The sequence below is a fragment of the Thunnus maccoyii genome, chromosome 9 (assembly GCF_910596095.1).
Source record: "Thunnus maccoyii chromosome 9, fThuMac1.1, whole genome shotgun sequence".
Taxonomy (NCBI): Eukaryota; Metazoa; Chordata; class Actinopteri; order Scombriformes; family Scombridae; genus Thunnus; species Thunnus maccoyii.
In genome coordinates this window covers 30517652-30542024 of record NC_056541.1, presented here as the reverse complement: position 1 = coordinate 30542024, position 24373 = coordinate 30517652, and the positions used below count along the sequence as shown (strand labels likewise).

Below are 24373 nucleotides of genomic sequence, written 5' to 3'. Positions count from 1 at the left end.
ATAAGGATTATATTTTTAAAAAGTTTAAGAAATGTTTTTTTGTGTGTTTTTTGTAAATGTATTTGTTAACAACGAGCAAGGGAAGGTTTTTAATTTGCCAATCCTCTTTTATAAGGAAAATGAAGTAATATAAAAATTCTTACTGAGTTATTTGGGAGTAGATGAGTTTTGGGGCGTGACGCTTTGTTTGTGCTCGTCTCAAGGTGGATTTCTTTTTAACTTTATGGGCGGAAGTAACTTAGTGTGTATATCGCGTGCAGCTTGGAGGCACCTAGCCGAGTTTGTAGTGATAAATGTGGTGAATTCCTAGCTCTAACTTAGTAGGTAACACTTAACAGATTACTAAACTTCCGTTCTTTCTGTTTCTGCGTGTCGGTGGAGGCTGTACTGATCGAAGGAAAGGTTATCATATCATAAAGGTTATCGCTTCAAAGTTGCAGGTAAGACGAAGTAATTCTTTAAAATAAAACAGTTAACCTCAAAGGTAAATCCGCCGTATGTTATAACCCACGTGCTATATCTGACATATATATTGAAGAGTTGAGTTTGAAGTCTTTCTACAAGTGTATCAGACAGCAGTGCTGATGTCTGGGCATGGACAGTGAGTACTGGAACATCGGATGTTGTGGTTGAAATCAACACCATGACTAAGAAGTTTCAATAGGCTATCGTATCAAATTAATATTCAATGCAATGAACTATGTTCCATTGTTATGCTTTACATCACATAAAACTGCTTACATGTGTAAAACATCAAATAAAGCAAACTGAGAAGGAAAACTCCGTCTTTTCAGTCCTCATAATGTAGAGTATAATATGTATTCTGTGATGAGGGATTGAAATAGACTGCTTTTCTGTTAGTCTGGCCTATGAACAATGTTTTCAAAGGTTTTAAATCTAAAGCAATGGCCAATTGGAAATACAGTAATAAAACTGTGTATAATGTAGCTGTAATATGTTATAAATGATTACTGTTTTAGGATGCAAACTCAGTAATGGGGCAGAAAACTCAGTTGTACAATGTCATGATAAGTAATCTATGAACACTGTCAGCATTTCGAAACAACAGTTTGCAGAAGAACATTTCACATGTAAATTCACATGCTCTGACTAACAGAGTGTGAAGAAATGACAGCCAAGTTGGTAGCAGTAACCTGGACCACAGGGATAATTTAGTTGTTGTAGGTAGTGAGTAATGATCTGATCCCCACAGTGTCCCAGGCCATAAAGACACTGTTTATAGATAAAATCAAGACAGGAATTGGTTAATCCAGATAATTAAATACCTGACAAATCAACGTATTTCATCATATTGATGCAAAAATCATACACAAATCCAGTTTAACCATACAGCAGTCCTGCCCACAACAACCTTATAAAGCCAGAGATATTTATGGGATAGGTACGTGGATATAGATGGTATCTTTATGTTCTAAATCACTGACAGTTGATACATTTATATTGTCTCACAACATACAATAACACTAGAGGTACATGTGTTTCGGTTAAACTGACAACTTTGAATTAATTCATATATGGTTGGCATGTTTAGCAGATCCATACTGTGATAAATGTAATGCAGGGTTTGGCCTGGTGCAGAAGCAGGAGGTCATGGAGGCTAGCAGCCTGGATGATGACATGGTGGATGGAGACCTGGGTGACGGGATGGGAGTCAGAGCAGCACCCAGCTCCACCAGGAAGAAGAGCCAAAGCTCCACCGGGGTGACAGGAACCTTGCTGCCCGGAGCAGAGCTGCTTAGGCGCAGCAGCCAGGGAGAGGAGGCTGCTTGGATCCCCAGACTGAAGATTGCAGAGAGGCAGCAAAGAACCAACTGGAAGCTGCAATGCACCAGTAAGAATGTCTGTGAACTGACCCTTTAATAACGGAGCTAAACAATGATGAGGCAAGATACCATCAAATCCTGTGACTATACCTTCCACTAAAATAGCAGACATCATTTCACATAAATACAAAAAAGGAAATCAAGGGAAATCATGTATTCTGTCTTCAACCAGTAAATAATTGTTCTTTGGTTCCATTAGGAAAAAAGCATTAAATTTTGATAAATTGGTGAATATGAAAGTATGGGTAGTGAGGAGAAACAGGTTGTTAGGAGCACTGCCGTTTCTATACTGTTGATCTTTTAATTCATTGATCATCTAAAAGCTTTTTAATGAATTTTATGTAATTCCAAAGACATTTTAAGAAATATGTTCCATAGGACTCTATAAGGAGGTTTTTCTGATAAGATACTAAATTTTTTAATGAATGTAATTATAAGTCTTCTAACTCCAATCCTCACGCTGCATGTTGGTTCAACTGACTGTGTAAAATGTGAAAGGGACTGCTCATTGATTGATTGATTGATTGATTGAATTGTTTATTTAAGTGTCCTGCACCTTTCTGGTGCCCAGCCCATATGGGCTTACAAGACAGACACTAGACAAAAATAACCAAGATGGCCACATGACATATCACAATGTACAGTTCCACAGATTCAGAAATAAAGCATTTCAGAACATTTAATTTACATGGAAGAAATGTCCCGTTATGATGGATACAATATTCTCTGTCTTAGCTGCCAAGCATCTCCTATAGATCTCGCTAAAATAAAAATTTCCATATTAAAAAGCCAACTTAACACATAACCAAAACAAATCAGCGTTTTTCAATTCTTCTCGTTTTTCAAATAAACAATTACTTAAGTCAAAGGGCAATGAAATACAAAATGAAATTCATCCACAACAACACCGAGATCACAAAAAATACATAAACGTTCCTCTTCGGGAATACCTTTATATCTGCCTACCTCAATCGCCAGTGGTAAAGTACCAGTTCTTAACTGAGCACACAAGGACCTTTGCCTTCTCTGTAAGTTTAGCTTTATATATGGCTCTGTGTAATAATCGTTTTTGATTTGACTGTATTTTCTAAGCTTTGGCTTCTTACAAATGTCTTCCTTCCATTGTTCCTTATAAATCTTTAATAATTTTTGTTTAACTGTATTTATATTACACTGCAAGTTATTCCAGAAAATAAAATTCAAATCAGAAAGTGAAAATATTGCAGCAACCTCTCTGGACCAAGGATAATTGTGTGCTCAATCCCAGTAAAAGATCTTTTTGGTAAGTCTTTCCTCTGGCAACTGAATAAGGCGGTTCCACAACCATTTCAGCTCTCTGCTTTGAAGACATGACTCCCATCCCATGTCACCTTCAACAGCTCACTTAGCTGACAATTTATGCACCCAAAGAAAACACCTCATGGCTCGATTCTGGATGGCATTACTGTCGGGGGCATCTTTAAAACCCCACACACCTGCAGCATAAAAAAATTGAGCCGACCATTGAGTCATAAAGTTTAGTGAAAGTTGAAAAACTAAGTTCAGGACACAATTTCAATTTATTCATTACAGACCCTAGTGCTCTTCCTGCCGATTCTGCCAGTACTTTAATTCCCTCTGTAAAGCACATATTTCCATTAAAAACCAAACCAAGATATGTATAAGAACTAGTGTACTTTAGAGCCTTTGATCCAAATTTAAATATATGGTTGCTTTGCCATTCACGTTGCTTTCTAAAATGTATAATCTGTGTTTTGTCATTATTAATAGTCAGTCTCCATAATGCAAAATCACTGAGAAGTATCACACATGCAGTAGCACAGAGCTTGTTAGTCACTTTTAGCTCATAGTTTTGGTTTTACAGCACATTTACTTTTTGGTTCATTCCCAGCACTCTGGTCAGCCTGGTTTCCATCAGCAGCAGCAGTTTTCTGATAAACCCACTGTACACTACCTGCTTAGCACCAGACAGTGAACACACACAGTTAGCTGGTGAACATAGTGGAGCATTTAGCAGAGTCAGATATTTTTCCCAAATTTTGATGGAAACAAAACCAGAGCTTAAAGGAGAGCTAAAAGGAAAGGCACAAAACTTTTTCATACATGCGCAAAATATTTCTACAGCTGCAAAACTTTATTACACATTCACAAACCATTTCACAAGCTCAAAATATGTATGACCATTATTTGATTCCATATTGAAGATGTCACTTTGTGTCCTTGCTCTGAATGTATAAAGCTCCAACTGGTTCTTCCAAACACAAAACTACAACAACACACACACTTACCATGACCTCTAATGCACAAGTTCACCTTTTGTGACTCAGCAGGCTCCCTGGTCAACATGTCCAAAGACGAGCTGAAAGACAGACTACAGGAAGCAAGTGAGGTAGGAAAGAAAAAATGTTGACAAAACTTTGTCTTCTTGGCTCCTGGCAAACATACTGAAGTTTATGTTCTGCTTTGCTGACAGGTGATCGATGTATTATGCTGTGAGCTGGAGGTGGCACATCGTTACCTAGAAGGCAAATATGAAGCTCTGAAGATCTTACAGGGGAAGGTAGAGCAACACACACACACACTGAAACTACTGCATTTTACACCTCACTGTTCTGTGGTGCAGTTGGAATCACAAAAGGGCCAGGAAAGCAGATGCAATAAGTATCCATCAAGAATACTGCTCAGTGCAAACTTGTTGCCAAGTGTTCAGATGGTGATTCCTTCTCAACTTTTTTTCTCTTAAGACCTCTTAAAGCTGTAATATGTTACTATTCTGCATTAAAATGTCTTAAAATGACCAGACCTATGTTATATATTATGTTGAGTTGTGTACTTACATCATCCCAAATGTTTCCAACGATTTTCAAACCCAGAGAAATCAGTAATTTTAATGAAGGTAATGATCTGTTTCATTTGGTCACCTGTCAACGGCGTCATACCCCCTCTACCAAAGAGTATATGTGCACAGGATGCATGTGTTGGCGTTGTGGCTGTTTGCCACAATGGTGTCTACCAAAGAATATACGCATGCATGATAATACGTTGGTGTTGCGGTTGTCCGCAAGAGTCATGAATTGACTTTTATTCAGTTTGAATAAAGGATTTTAGTCATCAGATATCTGGATCTTCAGTTATCAGAAAAACAAGCTAATTTATCAGAAAAACAAGCTGAGCAAATGTCAGGTAGAGATAGGCAATGAGGAGTTAGCCTTAGGTAAGCTGTTAGTGCACCCCTCTCCCTCCGTTTGTTTACGCTCTCTCCCGGCCAGCGGAGCCGGGCTGATAGACGCCGGTGTCATAGTATTACCTGTTACTGGTGAATGGAGCCTTTTTAGGTCAATGGTAGCACTCAAGGAGTTATTTCAAACCCAGCTGAAGCATCTGTCTATGGTCAAAGTCAGTGTTAAAGCTCTAATCCCCCGAGAGGATATATCTGTGTCTCATTGCTCCTGTGCTACTGCTGCGGGAGCCGTGCCTGTGTAGCAGCTCTCTCTGCCTCTCTGTCCAGTCTCACCCTCACTGTCTCAGACAGTGTTGCAGACGCTACTCCAGTGCCTTTGCCATCACTACATATGTACTCCTGCGGCTGCGGTTCCAGCCCCTTGCTGGCGCTTTTCAAAGAGGAGAGTAATGTTGACACCAACCTTCATTGAAAATAACAACAATGTAACATTGAAGCTGCAAGCAGCGATGATTGGGCCCTCACACCTTCATGCATGTCGGGATGTGCCAAAGTCAAAGTGCTGTTATTGTGGAGCAACATGATGCAGCATTTACTAGAGGGCAACAGACACGGCTATACATTTTCCTGAACATTGGACATTGCATGTAGGAGATAACTATCATTCCCTTTGTCCACTACGTGGTGCTAGAAAACACGCACTAAATGTATATTATTAGGCCTTTTCCATACATGTGCTGGGTTGGCTTGACTGGGTTTGATTTGGCGTGTTAACCCAGCACAGAGATTTCCATCTCCATTACAACAGGGCTACCCTTTTGAAGATGTGCTATTTAACTGATGACATACTCATCTTGAGTCAAAAAGCAGCGGGTCATATACATCATGGCTGTAACTAATGGTCAAAGTCGAAGTTGTAAAACGTTGGATAGACAAATTTCATTTCCCATAAATTCTTCACAAAAAGAGTCCCCCGGTATTTTGTTATTTAAAAGCTTTTAACATGCAGCAGCAGCATCAGGAAATGTTTTCATCTGCAGTAACTTAATACGGCTCTGATGTGGCTGAAAGTGATCAGGAAACAGTAAAATAAGTTTTGTTGTTGGCGAGACATCATGGCTACCCACTTGGAGGCAGGTCGGGCGTGCTTTGGTTCAACTCTGGAATCAGATGATGTTTGTCATATAAGGTTGACTTCCTGTTTTCTGTAGGTGGTGCTATGAGTATCAGTCAATATTGACATGTAGATGTGTTCAGGCCGGGACTCTTATCAAGTATGAGAAATCTGGAGCAGATTGGACAATGTAAAGTGGAGTTACAACAACTTCCTGTTTCATGGCGAAACATGCAAATTTACCAGAATGCTGTGTCAAGGGCGTCAGGATTTTGATAACTTTTCATCACACATGTTTCAAGATGACATGAAATTTGAGGTCGGTCGGGTCAAATCTCTAGGAGGAGTTTCTTAAAATACAACACTTGCGAATGACAAAAATTGCAAAGTTAGTTCAAAGTGGCTGACTGCCTGTTGGACTTAGGGAATTATTCCAAGAGGCTTTTTTGTGCTTCTGGACATGATACATGTGCCTACCCAATTTTGTTAATCTATGTCAAATTTAAAGGTGGGGCCCTTGAGTTTGAAATATTGTTGGAGGCACTTTCGACCCATGTTGCCACGTCTCAGCCCAAGACCCATATCATTTGTCAAGTCACGCCAGTTCTGATGGATGTAATTAGGGGGTGCTATAGAGCAAATGTGTCATGCCCAAGCCCATTTGTGATATGAAATTGAAATACTTACTACTACAAAAATACTGGCAAATTTTCATTAGTTTTTGCACATCCTAAAATATGTGTTTGTAAAATAAAAATTTATGCACAAAATCCAAAATGGCTGACTTCCTTTCTGGCGAAAAAATTCGAGTCATTTTGCCACACCCAAGCCCAACACCCATATCTGATATCAAGTCATACCACTTCTGAAACACTGAAACTCAGTTTCAATGTTTTGCCATGAAACAGGAAGTTTTTGTAACTTGAATATAAGTTGTCCAATCTGCCCCAAATTTCTCATGCTTGATAGGAGTCTTGGCCTGAATACATCTACATGTGAATATTGGGTCATAGTCATAGCACTACCTACTGACAACGGGAAGTTACAGTTTCTGTACTTTTACCAGCTCTGACTTGGAGGTTGACCAGATCAACCACAAATTTTGTCAGAAAAGCCTTAAGACCTTGTTGATGCTATATTGTGATTCTTGTGAGTTTTCATGGAACACTGTTACCTTGGCAACGCGGCGAATTTCAATGTTTCGACATGAAAATACAAACTGTAACTCGACTCCACATCGTCAGATCTTCCCCAAATTCCACATGCTTGATAAGAGTCCCCAAATTCCACATGCTTGATAAGAGTCCCGGTCTGACGACATGTACAGGCCAATATTGAATCATAATCACAGTGCCACCTACTGGCAACAGGAAGTTATAGGCCCCAGAGTTTCACTAACTACTCCTAGCAGGTTAAACAGATCCACCTAAAATTTGGTCAGCTAAGTTGTAAGACGTTGATGATGCTAAATGGTGAAGCTTTTGACTGTTCATCAGAAGCTGTTGCCATGGCGACGCTTTATTTGCCATAAAACAGGAAGCTGTGTTTGAGGGGCTAGGGCTGCTCGAAAACTCACAAGCCTGGCGATGCAGTGAACTTTGATATTTCTCCATGAAGCAGGAAGTTGTTGCAACTTGAATGTACATTGTCATACCTGCACCAAAATGTCAATATTGAGTCATAGTCATGGCGCCACCTACTGACAACAGGTAGTCAGCCCTGTATGACAAACATCATCTGATTTACATGGAATTTAGATGCTGTGGTCTACACATGATGCACAGCAACGTGATATATAATTAGTGGGTTTTCTCTAGTACCACATTGTGGACATAGGAAGTGATATTTAACTTCTTCATGCAACATCTGATATTCATGAAAATGCATAGACCTCCACTAAATATGTTCCTGCATTAATGACCCTCTTGTATAGCACCGCCTACTGGCAACAAGAAAGCAGCCTTATGTGACAAATATTCATGTGAAATTTACAAGGTATGGTCTACACTGGTATACAGCAACATGATGTATAATTAGTCGACGTTGTTTAATGCCATGTAGTGCACACAGGAAGTGATATTTAGCTTGTTCTTGCAATGTCCAATAAGAGCCCGGCCCTGAACACATCTGCATGCCCACAATAAAAGCCCTTCAACTGTGGCACACCCCTATGTGTGCAAAGGTGAGAGGGCCCAACCATCGCTGCTTGCAGCTTCAATTTAAGTTACATTTTTACTGAAATAAGTCCACATTTACCTACAAAATAGGTGCCGAATTAGCCAAGCAAACATTAACAGCAGCTCAGTTAACAGCCCCTCCTTATATCCTGTGTCCGCCGAACATTGTTGGAGAAACACTTATTTTTAATTTGAAACTGCTGTATTCAGTGTTTTTACTCGTTTTAATCACTTTAATCACATCTGTTTGTTCTGGAGAGGAGGAGACCTCTGCAGATAATTTGGCTCCTGGTAAAAACATCCTGAATGATGAACACTGAAGTAATCCTAACCCAGAGAAGCTGATTGTTTAACAATCCCACACTATGATCCCACTCTACTTCACGTCATCAAACTTCGTCTTTTGTTAATTTTTTCATTGAGAGACTCCTAGCAGCAGAAATTACATATTGTGAATTTAAAATGAAGCAATGTCACTTGTGTCCCTCCAAGTTACTCAAAACTTCAGTCTTGCTGAAGTTTTTACCTTTTAAAATTGCCATGTTTGTCATGTCATCTCAATCAATCTCTCCCCGTATCTCCTGTCTGTTTCTACTGTCAAACGTTGAAGGTAAAAAATCCCCAAAATACTGCTCAGTGAAATACCTAATAATGAAGCTCATGATATAAATGATGGTCAAAACCATGAATGAAAGACCTGAGTTTAAAAAAACAAAACAAATTGATGACCTTTGACCCATTTTCATGGAAGGTCTCCTGACTTAAAGGGTAAGTTTGGTGATATTTGATATTTTTCTTATATTCAACAAATCCCATGAGAGGACCAAAACCAACACTGTGTCCATATGTCTCTCAATACAGTCCGACAACCCACTGTCTGTGGCTCTCATACATGTTTAAAATAGCTCACAAAATAAAGTTTTGATTTTTAAAAAAGACTCACTAATTTCCTAAAACAGATGGTCATTGTAGTTTTTAACAAACATTACTCAAACAGGAGGAAACAGTGCATTTGTTGGGGACTATCATAAGTGGCGGAGTAATCCACATTTGTTCTAGTGAGTAGGATGGTGTGTGTGAGATTGGGGGGTCTGAGCAAGAGGTTGCGGGAGACTCTCTGTTCTCTATTTCTCTGTTTAGCGTCTTCAGGTTAGGTTAACCCACTGTTGCTAACTTCGGGGCTAACACCCTTCACTTTTCCAGCAATTGGGGAAACAAAAGACGTGACTTTTCATGGTCTTGACAAGCTGCAGCATTTTTTAACTGACACACTGTAGCCTGTGCTGTACATTTACTGCCAGACTGACAACTTACTGCTAACCTTTTCCTCTGCTCTGCTAGCATTCACTGTCACTTTTCTGCTCTCACTCAACCACTCACTCACCTGCTACGCCCATTTTATGTACTGCCCTATTCCTTAAAAGGAGCTACGCTACCAAGAGTTTCCCAGGCAACAACACAGAGATTAACTCAAGTTTCGGAACAGCGCTGCACAGAGGCTGTGCTATTATGTGCTGTGCTATTATAGGGGAAACACTGGTGTGTGTGTTCATGGTTATGAAGGAACATGTCACCGTGTGCAGCGGTGTGGCTCACTGATGTGTTTTTAAAAGTTTTTGGACAACAATGTAGCTATATGGCACAGAGGAATAAGATATATCAGGGTTTGATACACACAATACTTGTTAGAAGATCAAATCATTGTCGGTTTGGATCTTTTAATTGATTTTGTTGATATTAACAAAATTATAGGACTTACCTATTAAATATCCCCTCCAGACATGTTTTAAGACATATAAAAATACTCTGCTTTGAAAATAATAAGTTATGTCTGATGTGGTTTTTCCACAACAAAAAATTGAAATGACCATTAAAAATTAATTCATCATTAAAAATTATTAAAATTACTTCTCCCTCTCCTTAAAGCTATGATATGTAACTATTTTGCATTAAAATGTCTAAAAACAACTAGACCTATGTTACATGTTATGTTGAGTTGTGTACTTTCATTATCCCAAATGTTTCCAACAATTTTCAAACCCAGAGAAATCTGCAATTTTAATAAAGGTAATGGTCCCTCTCATTTGGTCACCTGTCAATGGCATCATACCCCCTCTACCAAAGAGTAAACATGCACAAGATGCATGTGTTGGCATGTCTGCCACAATGCCATCTACCAAAAAGTATACACATACAAGTTAATACGTCAGCGTTTTGGTTATTCCCCACAAACATAAATTCATAAATTGACTCATAAGTTGACTTTTATTCAGTTTTAAGCCACATTTTTACAATAAACTTTCTAGATCTTGGTCGTTTTTAACCATATCTTTTGATGGGATGAATGGATCTTAAGTTATCAGAGAAACAAGATGAGCAAATGTTAGCAGCAGCTTGGCTCACACAGAGCCCTTCCAGACGTCCTCTGTCCGCCCAACAGCATCGGAGAAACACTGATTTTTTATATGAAACTGCTTTATTTAGTGTTTTTACCAGTTTTACTCCCTGGGTACGTTTGTTTTAGAGAGGAGGGGACCTCTGCAAATAATTTGGCTCCCTGTTAGAACCTGCTGAACATGTTTATCCTCAATTTTAAATTGTCAGAGAAACCAGCTGCGCAAACGTTAGCAGCAGCTCGGCTTGCAGCCCCCTCTTATGTCCTGTATCCGCCAAACAGTGTCAGACAAAACACTGATTTTTAACATGAAACTGCTTTATTCAGTGTTTTTACTGGTTTTAATCCCCATGTACGTTTGTTTTGGAGAGGAGGAGACCTAACTCTGGGTAATCGTAACCCAGAGAAGCTGGTTATTTAACAATGAAGACAACAACTCCCATTATCCCACGTTTCACAACATCATCAAACTCTGTCTTTTGTTATTGTTTTGATTGAGAGACCCCTAGTGCCAGAAATGACATGTTGTGGGTTTAACTAAAAAAAAAAAACAGAATCTATGAATATGTAAATATTTATCATTTCAAAATGTTTCCTAGCAGACATAAGATGTCTCCTACTTCACTGTGAAGTTGTGTATGTGCACTGGAGGCTTCAAGTTTCCATATCACACTTGTGTAAGTCTGACTTCTTATGTGAACATTATACTGTAACAATGATAAAGTAAGATTGATCATGAAGACCATTCCTTATGCTGAAACAGCTTTGTTTTTGTTGCCTTCAGTCAGAGAGAAGTGAGTAACTAGTTTCTGTTAGTGATGAATTGAAATAAAAACCTGCAGAGCCTTGGCTTTGTTGAATTGATTACTGAAAACCAATCTTGTAATTCATACAGGCCATCCTTGACAAAGCCACAAGTCACACTAAAAGTCTGCTGCAGAAGAGTGAGGAGACAGCCAAAGCTCTGGAGAAGGTAACTTTGTTTTTTGGTCTGTTGCTCATAAAGCGCAGGCTGCTCAAACAAGGGCTTGGTCTGTTTACATTTACATTGTACAGCAGGTTTCTGCTCAACAGTCAGGAACTAACTGCTCTTCTTCTATTTATCAAAGACAAAAGGACACACAACTGTAATGCCACAGGAACAGGTGGTTTAAAGAGACATTTCTCTGTTTACACTTACATTCTGACTGGATGAGAACTGGTGAGAGGTGCATTGCAGACAGAAAATTTATCAATTATATGAGAATGGTCCAAAAATAATTGGGTCAAGAATGATGAATGAAGAATTTATGTATATTTAAACGTAAACGTAGCTTGATTTGATTGTTGGTGATTTGACATAAACCGGGATTTTTCTGTTCTTAACAGGTGATTTAATCCCTCCCTTTTTTACTCCCTTGTTTCACTATTCCCTACTTAATAAGTACTCTAAAGTGAACAGTAAATTATGCTTATGAATAATTTTCACATGTATAAAGTATGAAACTTTGCATTGTGGGATTGTTAGCAGAAAGCAGTGATTTTTGAGAGTGCTATATAGTGCATACATTTCATACTCAAAAGCATTCAGACACACAAATAAAAGAAGTGGTATGACTTGATATCAGATATGGGTGTTGGGCTTGGGTGTGGCACACACAAATAAAAAGAGCATTATACTGTATAGTTTATCTAAAACTGTGGTGAATGCAACAAATCCTAATGCTCCAACATGCAAAAATGAAGCTTATATAAGCTAAGATCAACATTACCTTATTTTCAGTTGAGAGCATTAAATTACTGACAACTCATGAACATATATTTGTTGGTGTAATTATCACAATTTAATTTCCACAAGAGTAAAAAATAGTACAATAACATGTATATAAAGAAACAGATGCAACTAGAAGTTGTATAAAAGTTTGTTATTTTACTAATTAAACCAGACAACCTGTTAATTATAACATTTTGATGGCAATTTGTCATTAAACAGTAAATCTTATGAAATATACTTACATGATAGGTATATAAATGGTAAATGGTCTGTACTTCTATAGCGCCTTTCTAGTCTTCTGACCACTCAAAGTTTCTACACTACAAATCACATTCACCCATTCACACACTGAATGGTACAGGAGCTACCATGCAAGGTCCTAACCTGCCCATCAGTGGAAATCTAATCATTCATACACATCCACACACTGATGGCACAGCCATCAGGAGCAATTCAGGGTTAAGTGTCTTGCCCAAGGACACATCGACGTGTGGACTGGACGAGCTGGGAATCGAACCACAGATCTTCCGATTAGTGGACGACCCGCTCTACCTCCTGAGCCACAGCTGCCCCATATACAATACACCTGGATTGAAACAATCAATTAGTTTCAATCAAAATTGACTCACTTTGATGAATTATAGTTAATTTATTTAAGCAAGACCGATTGCTAAACTCTTCAGTGATTCAAGATTACTTTATTCAATTAAAAAGTATTCTTCAACTGTTTTCTGAATGTGAAGGATCACTCCATAGTCTGGTTAATTCAGACTATGCCATGTTGGAAGAACAAGCTTAGTTGTGTGTTAGGGTTTGTTTATATGACGATTGGATTATAAACCTGTGAAACTAATTGAAATGTGCTAATCATGATCTGCCACTTCCATCCCTCCAGGAGGTGAACAGCTTGCAGTGGGAGCTTAGCTTCAACCAGGTACAGATGAAGAAGTCTGAGCAGTCCTGGGAGCAGAAATACAGCAGGTCAGATTTACTCCACATATAGTCATGTCTGTGGTATTTTCACTGGATTGTTTCATAACTTTATTGTTGTTGTTGTCGTTGGAACCAGAATTTTGAGCGAGAACAAGACTCTGACTGACAACCTGGAGGAAAGAGAGTGTGAGATCCAGCAACTCCGAGCAGAGAATTCTAGTAAATGCTGAATAATAAACTCTTTTTAAACAGCTTAGTCTGTACATATGCAGCTTCTGACCCTCACTGTTTGAGTTTGGCACCAGCAGTCAGCCTCTCCAAATGTTTTGCATCTTAAAATAATCTTGACTGATGGTCCTCTTATTAACTTTTTTAGAGCTTTCAACCCTATCTCACAGTATTTATCACCAAATGGAGTTAACGTAGTTGTGATCACAGGAATTATGTGTGTGTGCAGCTCTCAGTCAGCAGTTCTTGGAGCTTTTTTCCATGTTGAATGTGAAGCAGCAGAGGACTTACCAAGGAACCAAACCTCAGTACAGCCCAGAGAGAGACACAAGTGTTCTGGAGGTGAGAGAGCACCATTAAACATAACAGACAGAGAGGGAGGCAAAAATATTCATAGTCGTATCAAGTATGAATACTAATTCTTTTAGCTAGTAATTTGTTTTTCAGTAATTTGACTACACAACAATTTATTTGGGAATATGCCACATGTAAGCATGATATAAACTGGAATAACAAAGCCATTGCATTTAGATTTGAACTCTATAAGACAGGGCCTGAAGCTAATGTTAGGCTTGATCATGGCTGGTTGAAAAAGATGCAGAAGCTGTGTTATTAAAATTTCAATGTGTAAGAGTTGGACACCTTATCCAAACAAATAGAGGGCAGCATATCACTGATTTTTTTAATCATTCAAATTTGGTTTGGTGGTTAATTACACATTTTTCTGTGGTGTGACAAACTCAGAACACATATGTATTATTGCTTTACACAGATGTTAATTGCATGCCATTTTGCAACACAGTAATCCAGTACAGACCGAATTTATTGATATGATAGTTCAATATTGATTGAGCTTATGTGCTACAATGCTAAATGGCCAGCTTTCACATAGCTGGTGCAACCCAGTGCAGTTCATATGTCTTACTTTTACTTATGTTTAATTTATGAGTAGCTTGTACTCAGGTGTTGATGTAGTGGCACTCTTCATCCTCGCTGTGTGTTTTCCAGCTGGCAGTGTTGGGGGCCTGCAGGTGTCTCGGTGTTACTGAAGCATGTCCATGTAGTCGGACGGCTGCTGCCACCAGGAAGCAGCTCGTCCAGCTACAACAGGAGGTAAACTACATCTAACCTCTTCACGTGCCAAATCCATCTTTGTCTTCTTTCATCACCATGTCAGTACTGATGCAGTAAGTGCTGAGTTAGTATTAGCAGTAGCTTCATGCATCACACTCAATTTACTGCAGCAGAACAGCAAATTCATGTTCTCCACAGAGACAGTTACTGTTGGTGACCTACTGACCTTCCTACCCGCATGTTTTTACTACTTAAAAATTGACAACACATTTTTATTTTCGTGGAGTTTAATGTGACTGCTAACTGTCTCACTAAGTTATTGTTCACCAGGAATGCAATCTGAAACAACATAACTGTACTAAACATGCTAAACGTGCTATACAAAACACTAAGTATGACAAGTACAAGGAGAGAGAAAGACAAGTTGTGCAGGGAACAGAAATCTGCCTATGACTTTGGCCAAAAAGTCAGAAATAGCTTTTCAAATACAGTCATATAGTATAAATAAATCATAAATCATATAGCTGAGGCAACACGCAAGCAACTGATGTAGTATCAACAAAACCTGAACATTAATAAGGTGACTGTTCAGTTGCATTTGATTACATTGTACAGGTATATCTGTGTTTATCCACTCTCTCAGTACTAACTACAAGTATTAGTAGTATATAATTACAATTCAAACTGGACCATACAGCCAAAAATGCATGAGCAATACAATTACTTTTAGTGCCTTCTTTCTCCTTTAAAATTCTCTGTAAGGTCTGAACTAATGACTCGGAGAAAATACTATGAGTACTTTGGCTAATTTGCATATCAGAATTTCTGAATAAAGAGAATAATGTAATCCTACTAACTAAACCTAGACCAGTTCATCCTCTTCTTCCTACCACTTTAGCTGTAAAACCCTGACTGGTGTTTTCACTGGTCTCACTCTGCTCCTCATCTCTGACTGCTGTCTGCAGCTGCTGCTGAGAAATGCATAACAAGTTATTTTGAATTATTTGGATGGTTCTGTTGTGTTGTTGTATGTGTGGTTGTATTTCCAGCTTGATGCTCAGCGCTTGAGGAGAGAGGAGGCACTGATGGTTGCGGATGCTTTTCGCATTGCCTTTGAACAGCAGCTGAGGAAACGAAGTGAACACTTTCTCCTGTTGGCTGAGGCCAACATCCTAAAATCCCATCATTGCAAGCTTGAAAGCAAGTCTGCCATCAGTACAGTACATATTCCATGGTTTTTCAATTGTTAGAAGGTTGACTGATCAAATTTTTCCAGACAGGATTAAAAAAGCTCTCATTTTTTATATTAATTCAATCACAAACTTTGAACATTATTGCACACGCAAAACCCTAAAATGCTTTAGCATACTGTTTTTGTAACAAATAGTTAAAAAAGTTTTCTTTAGTCCTCAGTGTAGATGGATCACAGAGCTGTTGTTACTTAAATGTACACATAGGAAGGGGGATTCAGGTGAATTGTTTTTTTGGCCAGGGATGCTTCTTGGGCAGGAATGAGTCCTTGTCAAGATTTACTGTAATTTCTTTGAACACTATAGTGTTAGGTCAGTATAATCAGTGGTGGTCAGTATTCCCTATTTCTTGATGAATAATATTTCATCCTTCTGAAAGTCTCATAATTTCCATTTATTGGAACCATTAAAACTATCTGTCCTTTCCATCCAGGTGCTAACAGGAGTCCTTTAATCAGTGTCAGTCAGAAGTTGAGGGGTTTGCTGCCTTCCAGTTTGGAGATGAAGATGCCTGATGATCTTTTAGAGACTCTCTACAGACTGCTGGACTTGGTTAGTATCTCCTCTAACATCTGCAGGTTATCTGCACATCACAACTCAGAGTGTATGAGGTCCTTGTGTAGCAGCTGAAGGATGGTTGCTCACAGGGTGAAGAACACCAGTCACACCAGGAATCAGGATCTGCACATTTATTCTCTATAAGAGTAGCATGGAGTACAGTCAGTGCACAGACACACAGTGGCAGGCTCTCTTTCAGTCCCCAGCACAAAAGCTGTCCAACCTCTTTGTGTGTTAAACAAAACAAACTACTGCTATAAATAAAATATGTGCACACTAAAAAAAAATGTATGCCCTTACAGTGGTTATACATATGTATTTGAAATCAGAGTTTACAATCAATGTAAAAACAAAAGTAATAATTGAGTAAAATGAATATCCACTGAAACAAAATTTAATGCCTCACCCTCTAGTTTGCATGTAAATATATAATCTCTTCAGAAGAAAAATAAAAATACACATTAAATAAAACGCTTATTTATTGTTGTTAGGCTACACATTCAATGTGGTCCTTCCATAAACATACACAAGAATATTACAAATAACAATTTAACACCATAACGCACCCATAAGAATAGTGTGGAGCACAGTCAGTACACAGACACACAGTGGCAGCTCTCTCTCAGTCCCCTGCAGCGAGTCAGAAAATATGCAAATGAGAGAAAATCTCTGACAGATTTAACAGAAGTAATTTACATTACATTTACATACAGTTTAAACCAGAATAAATTACTTTAAATGTGCCAACTTAACCAAGGGAAAGAGAGCATCACAAAACATCTTACCAGCACAAAAGCTGTCCAACTTTTGCCGGAAATTTGCAGCTGCGTCACAATTTGCACGTCTTTTGTGTGTCATTAATTAAAGCGCCCCTGCTACAACAGGTCAACCAGAACTATGAAGATACATTCATTCATTCAATGTAAGGTTGGCAATACACAGAAGTTTGAACTTTATGGCAGAGAATATTACACACAGGTTTTGAGAATATTCCTCAAAATAAAAATAACATGAACAACATATTGACTCAGCTACACTTGTCTTTCACTAGGGAGGTTGAACCTCTGCAGTATCATTCTTGTTATTGTGCCATCCCCATGAACTAGAAAATAAATCCAAAACTCTCCCCTCTCTATGTTAAGGCCTTAAACTATCTTAAAGGGGACCCCTTATGCTTTTCCTTATTTTCAGACATATATACAATGTCACAATGTCGGACGTTCATGTTAAAAGTGGCCGATGTGTCAAATAATGAGGTAAACATTGTAGAGGTAATCCCTGTGCACAAAAAGCACCGGCTTCAGGCTGCACTGAACATTCGGTTTCCAATGTGTTTTTCTACTTTAAGCCAGAGCTGATGTCGGCTTGTGACTGATTTCCCTATATATAGTCATCTGCTCCATGCACAGCGCGTGAGTACGCTGCTCCGCTCCATGGTTACTCACGACGAGCCATGACTCCATCACACGCCAGGGCAAAGTAAAATAAGTTATTTACCTGTAGGAGGTGTGCTGGTCATCTTCAGCTCTTCGTCAAACATCATCATCACTGTGGCTGTTTCTGCTTGTACTATTCCACTCTGCATTAGTTTCGAACTGTTGTTTCGACCAGTTTTTAGCACCGCTAAAGAAGCTCTGCTAATTCAGTGAGTAATACATTTAACTTCCTGTAAATTCTTCGCAATAAAAGTCTCTTGTTATTTAGTCATTTAAAAGCTTTTAATTTGAAGCAGTAAACAGGAAATGTTTGGTTTGCATTGGTGGTAAAGTTACAAAACTCTGATATGTAAAGATATGTAAACAACAGAGTGGGTTCATCGGGAGGGGAGCCTTTAAGAGACATGAGCTAAAACGGCCTGTTAAGAGAGACAGTGTATACTGAGGAGCAGCATAAAGGGTCAGTATAAGATAAATAAGGAGTTTTTTGAATTGTAAATCATGCAAAGCATAAAATAAAAAATTAGAGCTGAAATGAAAATGAATAGGTCCTCTTTCAAGTAGAGAGTCAGAGTCAGAAGTGTTTCTGTTCTGAATGGCCACACTTTACAACGGGGAGAAAAGCCAGCTGTCATAAGGAGGAGAAAGTTTAAGAGACAGCGTTATTTTGGCATTATTCAAATTCATGTTCATCTTCAAGTGATTTCTCTAAAAATGTTTAGACCAACACTGAGTCCTATGGCAAAGCTTCCTGAATACATAATGTGTTTCAGTAACTTGTTCTTCATACATCTGTCCATGATCTAAAATATTATTTATGCTTAACTTTGTAGCATAAACTCTAAACATTGCTACACTGCAGTAAAGTTTGTTTGTGGAGTTGGTGGAGCTAAAGTTCATCATGTAAGAAGTCATTGTACTTAGGATTTTTGTTTCCAGAGAATATAAGTTACTAATGGTGTGTTTCCTGCTGTAGCTGAATGACAAGGAAGAGGCGCTGGCCCACCAGAGGAAGGTGAGCATCATGCTAGCCCACAGTGCTGAGGAGCTACAGAGACAGTTGCAAATAGATTCACATTACCAGCCACCAGAACCATCAGAGTCCAGGATCCCATCAAAGCAACCACAAGAGCCATCAGAGAACCACAGCCAACTTCAGCAAACATCTGATTCAGCAGAGTCCAAGATTCAACCACTAATCCTGTCAGAGTCCAACATTCAAGATCAGCAACAACTAGACTAGAGTCCCAGCTTCAGTCAGTACAACCACTACAGGAGCTATCACAGGCCAAAGGCCAGCCTGTGTTTAACCACAACACCCACCAGTCCTGAATGTAACAATCAGACCTATCAGAGTCCTGATCTACCCACATGATCTATCATACTATATGCCGCAGCCACAGGAGTCAGCACTGATTGTGAGACACAAACATTAGAGTTTGATTTATGAAGATGTGGATACAGGGGTTAAATTGGGCCAGAGCCCACCAGAGCTGAGTTACGTCTCCTTCAGTATCACAGCCTTGCCAGCACTCACACATGACATGAAACATCCACTTTAATGTAGACTTTGACTTTATTAAACAGCTGTGACCACCACACAACAACAGGATCGACACATGTCTCCAAACTGAGAGTGTCTGTGTGCAGTTTACACATGTGGCACAGCAGCAGCACAACTTCATTAAGCATTCAAATCTTCTGATGTGCCATTACAATCTTACAGTAGCCTTGTAAGCCTATGCTTTCCTGCACAGCAATCAGGTCAGCTGTTACACAAGGTTATACAGTGAAATAATTAGGAACAAGGCAGCTGTACTCGGGAGTCCAGCACCATCGAAGACCTCTAACTTTTACATTTCAGGTTGATTTTCTCTCTCTGACTGTTCAGACAACATAACCAGATGAAAGAAGATCTGAGTCGATAAAAATGCTCATATGCTCATCTGAGTTGCCTTCAATCATTAATGTGTGTTCATAGTAAGAAACTTAATTAGCAGTGAGTGCATGGCAGCCTGAAAAGGAACACTGCAGACACTACTCATTACTAGAAAACAATTCTACATTCTCTGAATATTTATGGGGTTAAAACAAAAATTAGTAGCTACTGCATTAACAATACAGAAGCTTAAATAACAAATCTGTTTTTGTTATATTAACATTAATATAGAAAGGAACAATAACATATTCACTGATGGCATTTTTTGAACTTCATTGTCATTCACATAATACAAGCCCAATTTGATAATTAATGTTTTATATGACATGATACAGTACTGGCCAGATGATGTATTCTGAGATATAACTTGTGCTTTAACAACCAAAAAGGAATTGTAAAATGACTATGACACACTTGTTTTCTGTCTATTAAGTACAGCATATGGGATATTAAATGGTAAATGGACTGTTCTTGTATAGCGCTTTTCTAGTCTTCCAACAACTCAAAGCACTTCTACACTACGTGTCACATTCACCCATTCACACACACATTCATACACTGAATGGGTACAGGGGCTACCATGCAAGGTCCCAACCTGCCTGGACGACGCGCTCTACCTCCTGAGCCACACCCGCTCATTATTGTATTTCCACTATTTTTCGGACGCTAGTTATTAGCCTGTGCTTTCATTTAGCTGGTATGACAATTAAATATGGCATTACACTACTTAAAACTTTGTTAAAAGAAGTGTATCCTCTGCTTCTATAATAAATGCTAGATGTAGATTCTGATGGTGCGCAAGAATGCAAAGCAAACTTTCAGACATTTCGGCCAAAAAAACAGTTACTAATTCTGTGCTGCAAATAGTTTTATTCATTCCATCTTTGTTTCATGTTTAAGTTATTTTGTAATTTCCTGGTAACAAGCAGCTTCTAAAGTAATTAAAGCTACAAGCAGCGTTGAACGGGCCTTCGCACCCTTGCACACGTCAGGGTGCGGTGCAGTCCAAGGGCTTCTGTCACGGGCATGCAGATGTCTTCAGACCCGGGCTATTTTCAGACAATGCAAGAAGGAGATAAACATCACTTCCTCTGTCCACTGTTAGGCCCGATGCTGGGGGCGCTATTCAGCCAGTTTGCAACACTATGGAATATTGTCATGTAGATGTGTTCAGGCCAGGACTCTTATCAAACATGTAAAGTTTGGTGCAGACTGGAGCATGTACAATAAAGTTATAGCAACTTCCTCTGTCATGGCGAAGCATCAAATCTCAACAGTGTGAGGATGAGAATTTTCTGCACGGTGAGACATGGCTGCCTTGCTCACAACTGTGTCATAAAAATCATGCAAGTTTTGTGCCCATTCACTTGAATTTCAATTAGTAAATTGACAACCCTTGATGAGTTTGTGTGTAAAACAAATTAATTTCCTAATTTACATCAAGTCTATTTTTAGTAATGTAAACACTTTTAACATGGGATGCACGACATTGGATTTTTGCCGATATCCGATATGCTGATATTTCCAACTCATTGTGGCCGATTGCCGATGCCGATATATGCACATATTTTTACCAGCTGGCTGAGGAGGCTATTTTGCATGCAAGCATAGATTATACTATGATCAAGAAAAACAATGTATGAAGGAAGAACTTAGGAAGACTGGAGTTCAGTAGCTCAGCATTAAAGTTCTTCCCTCATGTAGGTTAAAGTCTTTCTTGATCATTAGTACAATATATGATTGCATGTATAATAGTCTCCTCAGCTAAGAGGGAAAAAATATGTGCATATATCAACATCAGCAATTGGCAAAAATTACAGTCAAAAAGTGACCATGTTGAATAATCATGATCTCAATATTGAACAAAAATGATCGTGATTACAATTTTTGCCATAATCAAGCACCCCTAAAAACAACAAATTGTGATTTACACACACACACACACACACACAGTGTTTAAATATGTATGTGATAAATTGTAAATATGTATGTAATGAATTGTTTTCTTTAAGAAACTGTTACTTGAACATTTTTCAGTGTGCTCCTAAAGTTATATGTATGCTCCTAATTTCTTTCATTTAGGAGCACATGTACTCCTTGAAAAGAAGTAAGGATTGAACACTCCTGTCAGATGTGTAGAAACACTAAGTAAGTAGAGTGTGGCACAGTCTAAGGGCTTCTGTCACAGGCAGTAGATGTTTACTTTACCCATCCCCCCCTCCCATTCTCTCTCTCTCTCCCTCTCAGCTGCAGAGAAGGATATTAGTGTACTCTACTTGTGAAATATCCTCATAAATCCCATAACTTTGGCCAAATCCTACATAAAAATCACATTTTTTTGTAGGAATTTTCGTCGCGAATCCATTGATACAGGTTTGAAAGTGGTTGGACTTATAGTTTAGACTCCAGATGCCCCAGTTTGGCACAAAGTCCATGCCCAGAGATTGCCTCCCCATTGGTTTACATTGTAAGGTGTAATGTCGCACTCCAACTTTCAGGGCTTACTGAATCAAAACCGTTCAAGTTATTACAAAGTTTTTAATAACTTTTGCTCAACACAGTGTGATAAGTCATGTATTAAAGTTTGAAGCCGATACCATTAACGCCCTAGGAGGAGATAGCGTTTATTGAAGGTCCAAAATTGGCAAAAAGTCGTACTTTGAAATTGAGATTGCAGACTTCCTGTTGGATTTAGGTCAGGGGTGTCAGCATATGATTTGCAGGTCTTGATGAGACGAATAATTGAGTTTTGGTTCGATCTCTCTATGACATTCCTATGGGCCGTGGCGGCCTCTCGAGCACATTTTGGCACTTCGGTGGTTAATTTTTACATTTTATCAAATTTTTCACCAGACCTGATGTGCGTGCCAAATTTGGTGAGTTTTTGAGCATGTTTAGGGGGTTAAATTTAGAGTTAAAGTGGCGTATTAATAAAGAAAGAATAATAAAGAAACAAACACACGAAAAACAATGGGGTCTTCGCCCTTTGGGCTCAGGCCCTAATAAAGAAACAAACACACGAAAAACAATAGGGTCTTCGCCCTTTGGGCTCAGGCCCTAATAAGAAAGAAACAAACACACGAAAAACAATAGGGTCTTCGCCCTTTGGGCTCAGGCCCTAATAATAATTCCTTTGGAAACAATAGGGCTTCGCACTGGTCCGCGCTCGGGCCCTAATAATAATAATAATAATAATAATTCTTTTGGAAACAATAGGGCTTCGTGCTGGTCAGCGCTCAGGCCCTAATTAAAGCTGCAAGCAGCGATGATCGGGCCCTCGCGTCCTTGCGTATGTTGAGGCTCGGCGCTGGTGAAGGGCTTCTGTCACGGGCATATAGATGTCCCCAGACCTGGGCTGTTTTCAGACAGTGCAAGGGGAGATTAACGTCACATCCTCAATCACCTACTCATTGAAATGTCGTAGGGGGCGCTATGGAGCCAGTTTTCATCACTGACTGAATATTGGTATTTAGACGTGTTCAGGCTGGGAGTCTTATCAAACATGTAAAGTTTGGTGTAGACTCGAGCATTTACACTAAACTTATAGCAATTTCGCCTGTCATGGCGAAACATCAAAACTCAACACCACGCCACGGCCACACGCTTCAATGATAACTAAATCTTTTGATAACTTTTGATCACACACTGATTTTGAAGTCGTTACGATGAATGCTGTAGGAGGAGTTCGTTAAAATACAAGGTATGCGAAATGGCCAAAAAAACGCGAAAAATTACCACTTTTATCAAGATCGCCAACTTCCTGTAGGACTTACAATACGGCTCCAAGAGGTTTTTTTGTGCATCTTGACATGATACATAAGCCTCCTGAATTTCATTTTTCTACGTTAATCTGGAAGGCAGGGCTACAATTTTGAAATTTTCAAGGGGGCGCTGTTGAGCCATATTGTCACGTCTATGCAAATGACCTATCCAGGATTTTAACTGGTGTCGCTCCAGACATGTGTGCCAAGTTTCGTGACTGTAGACCCATCCCTTGTCCCTAAAATACAGCATCCTATTTCATGGCGAAGGATGTGTCACCATGGCAACGGCGTTTTGATATGGGTCATGACCTGCCCAATGTAGCATCATCAATGTCTTACGTCTTAGCTGAGTCAATTTCAGGGGCATCGGCCAAATTTCCTAGGAGTAATACAACAAAGAACGACGCATGACACTTCCTGTTGCCAGTAGGTGGTGCTATGACTGTCACTAAATATGGGCCTGAAAATGTGTTCAGACCGGGACTCTTAACAAGCATATGACATTTGGAAAAGATCAGACCATTCAGAGTGAAGTTATAAGGCTTTGAAAATTCATGGCGAGACATCAAAATTCGCCGTGTCGTCATGGCTACACCTTACGATGAAAAGTCACCAACTACATGATATACGATCTGCAACGTCTTGAGGCTATTCTGAATAAATTTGAGGTGGATCCCATCACCGTGCTACCCACAGAGCGTCAAAGTGTAAAACATGTAACTTCCTG

General features: G+C 39.1%; 1 protein-coding gene across 2 annotated transcripts; it reads left to right on the top strand.

Annotated features, from left to right (window-relative positions):
- The first annotated feature begins 208 nt into the window (after positions 1 to 208).
- ccdc125 (coiled-coil domain containing 125) lies at positions 209 to 20352 on the top strand. 2 transcript variants are annotated; one of them, XM_042421541.1, is made up of 12 exons: positions 209 to 440; positions 1583 to 1852; positions 4175 to 4233; positions 4318 to 4404; positions 11607 to 11684; positions 13360 to 13445; positions 13534 to 13616; positions 13855 to 13967; positions 14634 to 14738; positions 15749 to 15899; positions 16383 to 16501; positions 18920 to 20352. In XM_042421541.1, exons 2-12 carry the CDS (start codon positions 1612 to 1614, stop codon positions 19184 to 19186), a joined length of 1389 nt encoding a protein of 462 aa, XP_042277475.1. In that variant the 5' UTR covers positions 209 to 440; positions 1583 to 1611; the 3' UTR covers positions 19187 to 20352. The 2 variants fall into 2 exon arrangements, with proteins under 2 accessions (XP_042277475.1, XP_042277474.1); XM_042421540.1 differs by having other exon boundaries at positions 4172 to 4233.
- The last annotated feature ends 4021 nt before the right edge of the window (positions 20353 to 24373 follow it).

What these genes read in the sequence shown, in the direction of transcription:
- ccdc125 (XM_042421540.1), top strand. Translation starts at nt 1,612, where the DNA reads ATGGAGGCTAGCAGCCTGGATGATGACATGGTGGATGGAGACCTGGGT. An exon ending in CTGGAAGCTGCAATGCACCA is followed by an intron (nt 1,853 to 4,171) that starts GTAAGAATGTCT and finishes TTTGTGACTCAG; the next exon opens with CAGGCTCCCTGGTCAACATG. An exon ending in CCATCATTGCAAGCTTGAAA is followed by an intron (nt 15,900 to 16,382) that starts GCAAGTCTGCCA and finishes CTTTCCATCCAG; the next exon opens with GTGCTAACAGGAGTCCTTTA.